The sequence below is a fragment of the Ylistrum balloti genome, unplaced genomic scaffold, assembly GCF_031769215.1.
Source record: "Ylistrum balloti isolate Yb309-2 unplaced genomic scaffold, AGI_CSIRO_Ybal_v1 Utg370288, whole genome shotgun sequence".
Lineage (NCBI taxonomy): Eukaryota > Metazoa > Mollusca > Bivalvia > Pectinida > Pectinidae > Ylistrum > Ylistrum balloti.
Window position 1 is genome coordinate 337,641 of NW_026782219.1, and position 9,158 is coordinate 346,798.

The window sequence follows — 9,158 nt, forward strand, 5'->3', positions numbered from 1 at the left end:
TAAAAGCAAATGTACAGATTTTTTTATTCCTTTTTGTGGGGGGAAGCCAGGGAGAAAATATGCATATTATATTAAGCCCAGGACAACTTATGATTTTACAGTGTATATAGTCTCGGCGGATAATGTTACACAGGTTACACAGAAGGTCAACGGAAACAACAAAATTCTTCAGAAGAGCTTGATGATTTTCGAATATATCGATTTTTTTCCATGGATAATGTCCGTTCCTAATTTTGAAATCTATATATTAATATTTATTGAAAAAATTATTAATTTTTGTGGGGAATTATTTTCGTGCATACTATTTACCCATGAATTCATATTTCCATATAATTTCATATATCAGCCGACTTATTGATGTATATTTAACAATGAAATCAAGCGTCCACGAAAGAGTATTTTTATTTCGGAAAACCACAAAAATCAAGCCCCACAAATATATATGATTTTACAGTAAATAAGATCTTTTTACGTGATTTTGTGTCAGGAAGGGTTTAAGGGAGCTAGATCATTACATATTGATCTTTATTAAACTACGTAAAAAAATTATATGTTTTGACATGAAGTCTTTGAATGTTGTATTGCAAAAAGACACTACGCTGAATAGAACCTGCTGAATTCAAATTTAGAATCCGGTATAACGCGGTCAAAGAATTATCAAAAAGAAACTACCGTTTCGTTAACTCGAGAACTCGTCAGTGATGCTAAGGGCTTCAGTTGTTTGACCAAGGAGTTGAAGGAGGAAGTCAAACCTTTTCGAAAAAAATATGTCAAAAACGAGATTGGAGGTCCACTCATAATAAAAATATTTCATAAATTTTAATGTAGGATAAATTCAAAAGAACACTATGTGTATTCTTAAAGAACTAAAACTTTTCACACGACTTATAAAATGTAGAAAGTTTTAACACTCATAATCCATCGGACTCCATACTGTACTTGTTTTTTTTAATGGTTTGAATTGTTGCTGAAGGCCAAGAAAACAGATTAAATGAATGGTACGCCAATTTGAGAAAAAAATAATCGCATTTCCCCATCTCCTGAACCGCCCTTTAATTTCGTTAACATTTTTTTTTCAAATTGGAAAAACGTTGAAGACAAATGAAAAAATCGATAATTCGATACTGATTCTTTGTTATGCATTTCTGATAAGGAACTAAGAGAACTAATGGACAAAAAACTCATTATATCACATGATATCACTGATGTGATGTCCACCACACACAATTTGTCGAAGATGCGGATTATTCATATTGTGAGGGTAAAGTGTCTGGTAATAAACAATAGCTAATGTAACCATGGTAAACACTAGCCGCAGTATACCGCTCGGGTAGAAATAACCTCTCTTTAGCTCGATCTGATGAGCGGCAGAGGACCCGGGTTCGAATTGTCGCGGAGGCACCGAAATAAATAATGACACCTGTTACATTGATGTGCTGATATCTTAAAAACTGGCACTGTCTTTGAACCTGGGACAGGAATTCTCGTCCACTACCCCGTCCGATCTGTCTGTATCCTTACACGGTACTTGTTGCCAGGTAACGTCACAATAAATATGACGTCATATCCACTTGACGTATCTTTGTTTAACCGTTAAGGCCGACGCTTTATTCAAAATAAAGAGTTTGAAATACAAATATGTTTATGTAATTTAGACAAAACAATGTACAAGAAAGTATTCCCTTACATTCGAGATCGGTATATCTTAAAATCGAACCTAACCTCGGTAACATCTCATTCGCTGCCTGCGGTCGAATTTTTCGCGCTGCTGTAAACCCGATATGTCTGTCGTCACAAACAGTACTAGACTATTCTATTGATAAAAGGGTGTGAACAGTCAAACACAGGTAAAAGCTGTTATACCCCTCTGTTATATTAAGATAGCCCAACAGCCGGTAAGACTGAACAAATTACAGCATTTTTTGTAACAGTTTACCAAACGAAAGTTTTTCGAAAGTATCCCGTTTTTATTACCCAACACCACACAAGCAATGGTCAATGAAAACAAGTTAATGGTCAAATCATATTACATGTACATAACCACTGCACCATCCATGCGTGTCTGTGCTATCCGAATTAGAGTTCTGGTGTCTAATTTAGAAACGGAGATTTCCGAATTTAACACGTCCATAATTAATTGGGTTTTTTTTTTGTTTGCGCTGATAATTTGAGTGCGCTAAAATGTGACTGCGCTAAATTTTGAGTGCACTAAAATTTGACTGCACTAAAATAAAAACGTTTGCAGTATTTCACACTCTTTTTGAGATGTGTAATGAGATCAATTATGACACAGGAAGTTACTAGTAATAAGGCATTGTACTCTGTCTGGATTGGCAAGCTGGGTAACAATCACAAGGTGGGCGATATTCTGTTGGCGACTGTGAAGTGACGTAAGCGGGAGGTCCTTGTAGCAGATACTGTGATGAAACTGTGGGCGACATAGGTCGAGGGGATGACGTAATATAGTTGGATGTTTCTGATAAGGATATGCGGTCCTGACTATGCCCTGATTCGAGACCTGATATTGGAAATGGCGTATCACGATCTAATCGCACATACCGCTCAACCGGAAGTAGAGAGGAGGCCGAGTCGCGAAACTGCATGTGATGCAAAAATCGATTTCCCATTCCAATCCTGGGATTCCAATCAATCTTTGCAGGAATCGAACCTGAAACGGCTTTGTTAGATTCAAGAATCATTTTAAAATTGAACTTGTATGTATATCGTTTCCCCTGAACCTTTGTAAGTATCATTTTATCATAATAATATCTTAAAGCCCTGCTCAATTTGTCATAATTCATATTTGGCTTGTTTTTACGATTTCCCCATCTTTTGGCGACCTCTTCCGGGTCAGTCATGCGGAACTCGCCATTAGGCCCCTCCCATTTGATACAACAGTCATTTGCACCGTCTGTTAAAAGCTCCAATAGAAACTGCCATAGCTGGACCTGTCCACCGCCTGCAATTATATATAAATAAACAATAACTCCGGGAAAAAGACACAAACTATATACCAAAGAATCCGAAAAAAAGTAAATGATAACATTAGAAAATGTACTATACAAATTGATGACACGGAAAATAGTGATATACCAAGTGATGAAAGAAAAGAATGAACTTAATGTCTAAAAATAAAAAAGGTGACGTCATAAGTGGTGACAGAGGAAATAGTATCACGTAAGCAATGACATAGAAACAGTGACGTAATAAGTGGTGACAGAAAATGGTGACGTAAAGAGTGGTGACAGAGGAAATAGTATCACGTAAGCAATGACATAGAAACAGTGACGTAATAAGTGGTGACAGAAAATGGTGACGTAAAGAGTGGTGACACAGGAAATAGTATCACGTAAGCAATGACATAGAAACAGTGACGTAATAAGTGGTGACAGAAAATGGTGACGTAATGAGTGGTGACTCATGATATGATACCATAAGCAATGACACATATAATTGTGACACAAAAATGGTGGCGTTAAGAGTGGTGACATGATAAGCAATGACACATATAATTGTGACACAAAAATGGTGACGTAATGAGTGGTGACACATGATATGATACCATAAGCAATGACACATATAATTGTGACACAAAAATGGTGACGTAAAGAGTGGTGACATGATAAGCAATGACACATGTGATAAATTGTGATACAGAAAATGACGTAATGAGTGTATACACATAAGATTGTGGTATGACAATTGGTGACGAATTAAATTGTAACGTTATAAGAGGTGACACATAAAAATGGTTACACAGTAAGTTGTGAAAAAAATGGTGACAAAATTACAGGTGAAACAGGAAATCACAACTTAGGAAGTGATAAAAAAATCTTGACATATTAAAAGAAGACACAGACAATTATAACATTCTGCGAGCTGACGCAGAAAATGGTGACATAGTAAGCAGTAACACAGAAAATAGTGACATAGTAAGCGGTGACACAGAAAATAGTGACATAGTAAGCGGTGACACAGAAAATGGTGACATAGTAAGCGGCGACACAGAAAATGGTGACATAGTAAGCGGGGACACAGAAAATGGTGACATAGTAAGCGGCGACACAGAAAATGGTGACATAGTAAGCAGTGACACAGAAAATAGTTACATAGTAAGCGGCGACACAGAAAATGGTGACATAGTAAGATGTGACACAGAAAATAGTGACATGGTAGGCAGTGACACAGAAAATAGTGACATGGTAAGCAGTGATACAGAAAATGGTGACAGAGTAAGCGGCGACACAGAAAATGGTGACATAGTAATCAGTGACACAGAAAATAGTGACATAGTAAGCGGGGACACAGAAAATGGTGACATGGTAGGCAGTGACACAGAAGATAGTGACATAGTAAGCGGGGACACAGAAAATGGTGCCATGGTAGGCAGTGAAACAGAAAATAGTGCCATAGTAAGCGGGGACACAGAAAATGGTGCCATTGTAAGCGGTGATACAGAAAATAGTGACATGGTAAGTAGTGACACAGAAAATGGTGACATTGTAAGCAGTGACACAGAAAATAGTTACATGGTAAGCAGTAACACAGAAAATAGTGACATGGTAAGCAGCGACACAGAAAATGGTGCCATTGTAAGCAGTGATACAGAAAATAGTGACATAGTAAGCAGTAACACAGAAAATAGTGACATGGTAAGCAGTAACACAGAAAATAGTTACATGGTAAGCAGTAACACAGATAATAGTGACATGGTAAGCAGCGACACAGAAAATGGTGCCATTGTAAGCAGTGATACAGAAAATAGTGATATAGTAAGCAGTAACACAGAAAATAGTGACATGGTAAGCAGTAACACAGAAAATAGTTACATGGTAAGCAGTAACACAGAAAATAGTGACATGGTAAGCAGCGACACAGAAAATGGTGCCATTGTAAGCAGTGATACAGAAAATAGTGACATAGTAAGCAGTAACACAGAAAATAGTGACATGGTAAGCAGTAATACAGAAAATAGTGACATGGTAAGCAGCGACACAGAAAATGGTGCCATTGTAAGCGGTGATACAGAAAATAGTGACATGGTAAGTAGTGACACAGAAAATGATTACAAAGTAAGCAGTGACACAGAAAATAGTGACATTGTAAGCAGTGACACAGAAAATAGTTACATGGTAAGCAGTAACACAGAAAATAGTTACATGGTAAGCAGTAACACAGAAAATAGTTACATGGTAAGCAGCGACACAGAAAATGGTGCCATTGTAAGCAGTGATACAGAAAATAGTGACATAGTAAGCAGTAACACAGAAAATAGTGACATGGTAAGCAGTAACACAGAAAATAGTGACATGGTAAGCAGTAACACAGAAAATAGTGACATGGTAAGCAGTGATACAGAAAATAGTGACATAGTAAGCAGTAACACAGAAAATAGTGACATGGTAAGCAGTAATACAGAAAATAGTGACATGGTAAGCAGCGACACAGAAAATGGTGCCATTGTAAGCGGTGATACAGAAAATAGTGACATGGTAAGTAGTGACACGGAAAATGATTACAAAGTAAGCAGTGACACAGAAAATAGTGACATTGTAAGCAGTGACACAGAAAATAGTTACATGGTAAGCAGTAACACAGAAAATAGTTACATGGTAAGCAGCGACACAGAAAATGGTGCCATTGTAAGCAGTGATACAGAAAATAGTGACATAGTAAGCAGTAACACAGAAAATAGTGACATGGTAAGCAGTAATACAGAAAATAGTGACATGGTAAGCAGCGACACAGAAAATGGTGCCATTGTAAGCGGTGATACAGAAAATAGTGACATGGTAAGCAGTAACACAGAAAATAGTGACATGGTAAGCAGTGACGCAAGAAAATGACGAAGTAAAATGTGTTGATAAAGACAACAAGATGTGGTTATATAACACGTGGTTGCACAGGAAATTATGAAATATAAAACATCAATCTTAAACGTGTTGTTATGATATATTGAAAAGTAAATAAATATGTTTTAAGTGATTAAGAAAAAGCTTATAAATAAATAAATAAATAAATAAATAAATAAATGAAACCATTTACCTGCCAGAAGCGATGCCAACTGTCGCAAGTGAGATTCCCCATAATTGGAAATGTTCAACACAGGTACTGTAATTAAAAAAAATGATTAAGATTTTTTTACATCGGAGGGTTTCTCGCTTTGTCTTAAAATTGATGATGTCACAGGAATATATAGGCTTAGGTCTTGCTTACTAGTGATATAGCTACATACTAGGGTCTTAATGCTTTGTATCGCCGTCTTTGGTGTGGGGAGGCTGTGATACTGTTTTAGAAAAACAAGCTAAATTTACAATCACACAGATTGAGATGACAACATAAAAATCTTATTCTGAAAAGCTTGTAAAGTACCAGCCAAATAGCGACAAACACTTCTTAATGGATGAAATTGTCCTATTTTATCAACTGGATCAGTTCTTTGTGGTCAGTATACTTTTCATTCATAAAATTATGGAAAATCTTGTAGAGTAGACAGAGTGATCCTTAACGCAACAATGGAAGGAATCTCTGTAAATAACTTTGGGTCCATCTCCACTCCTCAACCCCTCAACTATCATCATCATCGTTTAATTGTACCACGTAAATCAAACCCTTAAGCATTATAACAGAAACAACATACCGTTTTACACGTAAAATATTAAAATATGATACGAAAAAAAATTCTTACCAAGTCTGCAATATTCACGAATGTAAAAACTTAGAGACATGATCTGAGGTAAAAGTTCTAATCCTCCACAATGATCGGTAATGCTTTGATCGGTTGTGATGTGTTACTCTCTCTATATATATACCCACACACACGATTCAAACCTCTTGTTGTTCAAGATTTTAACAGGAAATGAAAGTGATAAGTGATTTTTGCAACTTTAAACTGAGATTTTTCATAGTGCTAATAATAGGAGAATAAAACAGCATGGTAGGAGATCCTCGCTTGGTCTAAAAATAGAACAACTATATTATAAGAGACATTCTTATTCATATACACTGCTGGTGGGTTTTTGACAAGTTTGGATTGTCGTCAGTTACCTCCTAGGTTTCAACCAATTATGCCCTTAGTATCACTAACAAGCCCAAGAAGAACGAAAAAGATATCGTTAACTTCATAATTTGGCTCTTTTGCATATATTTCAAAATTTGTATTGGAAAGTGTCTATCATTTCATTTATTTTTTACAATATCGATTAATCGATCGTTAAGAACCAATCAGATGATAATGTGGGAGATTTGGTCCAGGCTATACCAATCTTTTGAGAAGCAAAAAGAGAAGAAAAAAAACCATTTCTCTGAGCCGTGAGAGAGATTTCTCAGTCTAATAAATTTATAGTTATTATTACAGTTATTTCATAATGACCGGTTTTTTGTTTCATCTATTTAAATATCGACATTTATCTGTGTGGAAATTAATCATTACTGCATGCTATAAATACAACCATATTTACAGTGCATTTCATTGCGTCGTACATTAACTATGTAGCGTGTTAGTTAGGACATGTTTGTATGGAGGGTATGGAGGCTGAACCCAGGGCGCGAACCCTAGCTGTTTTCAAACCAATACGAATTTAGGAAACGTAAAAAAAAACTAAAAATAAAACCAAAGCACAACTGATGCCATTTCATCGTTATACGGCAATTATCTAAATAGATAATTCGTTATTAGCTACATTGAAAATTTAATCAAAATTATCAATTATCTGTGTCTCTCTCTCTCCCTCCCACCTTCCCCCACCTCTCTCTCTCTCTCTCTCTCTCTCTCTCTCTCTCTCTCCTCCCCCCTCTCTCTCTCGCGCGAGCCCTGGAACATATCATGGCAAAATTAAAGGCGCAAGTGAAGATTATGATTGGATCCAAGAAGAAAAAAACTGACACGTTCATTTTGAAGATTACGAAAGAGCGACACCCAACTTCTAAGCCATTACAATTTACCGCTAAGCGACCTGAAGATTCGTTTCGTGTACATCAGGGTGAAACCAGTCTTTTCCACAAGGTGTCGCACATGGAAACTTCAAATTTGCCATGACATAATCCAGGAATGTAGAGAGCGAAAGTGATCGTAGCCTCTGGAGTATCGGGGATACTATTTACCCAAACACTGTAAATGTTTTCTTTCTTTTTTGCTTGTTTGTTTGTTCCATCTTTTAGAAAATTCTTTACGATAAAAATGTATTTTTTCACGGAGTTCCTATAACAGACCATAGCTTTCATATATTTTTTATGTTCATGGTATATATGGTCACGGCCTTACAGAATATCTACGCGAAAATAGAAATATTTACATTGATGGGTCAAGAAAGTTTGTTAACAAAACTGATAATTACATACCGTCGCTGGACTGCCCATCCTCCGATATACAGTCCATGATATCATTGAGCATAGTTCCAGATGATTGAGCTTGGTGTGACGTCATATTACATGTGACGTCATCACTACGGTTCATTTGAGGTGCACTTAGTGATCTGGTTCTAGTTCTTTGCATGTGCTCTGCGTAAGAAGGAGGACCGCGATTGTCCACCTCATGTGTTGGTTGAATTACATCGTTCATATCGGAGAGGGCAGGAGAAACATTGGTTACCGGAACCGGAAACATTGCGGAATCGTCTGTCCAGCCATGCGCACAACCCCCCATGTCATATCCAGGGTGAGGGGGACGAAGGGGTTCACCTAATGGATATTCTGTTTCACTGTAATAGCCATTATCGGGCGACCATCGATCCTTGTACTGCATACCGTCGTCACGTGCTCAAATCTATTGGAAAAAATAGAAAAGAAAATTTATATGATGGATTTTTTTAACTGTACACTGTATTCCTGATCTAACCACAGAAGAATATTAAAGTTATATATCTAAAAAAAAAGTAAACAGCATTCATCCAAAAAACAACAGGTTGTGCATGGATAGAAAAAAAGACTACAAGCAAATACACATAATCATAAACAAAAACCAAGAAACAATAAAACTAGGGCCAAAACAAACCAAAAACGTTCTACAATAGACTCAGGAAAAGTACATGGAGAATAAGACCAGGTGTTACAGAAGAGTAAGCTTCTTCTGTTTCTTCTCTGTACCCACCAAGTAAACAATCAACCCAAGTAAGTTATATCACGTTCTCAAATGAAAGCAAAGTATAAAAATAACGGAA

At 36.6% G+C, this 9,158-nt stretch overlaps 1 protein-coding gene across 1 annotated transcript; it reads right to left on the reverse strand.

Moving 5' to 3' along the window:
- Window positions 1-2,300: 2,300 nt before the first annotated feature.
- On the reverse strand, window positions 2,301-8,743 carry LOC132552936 (ETV5-related protein Ets96B-like). The gene is made up of 3 exons (XM_060217135.1): window positions 8,341-8,743; window positions 6,046-6,111; window positions 2,301-2,959 (listed from the first exon to the last, which is right to left on the reverse strand). Exons 1-3 carry the CDS (start codon window positions 8,741-8,743, stop codon window positions 2,301-2,303), a joined length of 1,128 nt encoding a protein of 375 aa, XP_060073118.1.
- Window positions 8,744-9,158: the final 415 nt, after the last annotated feature.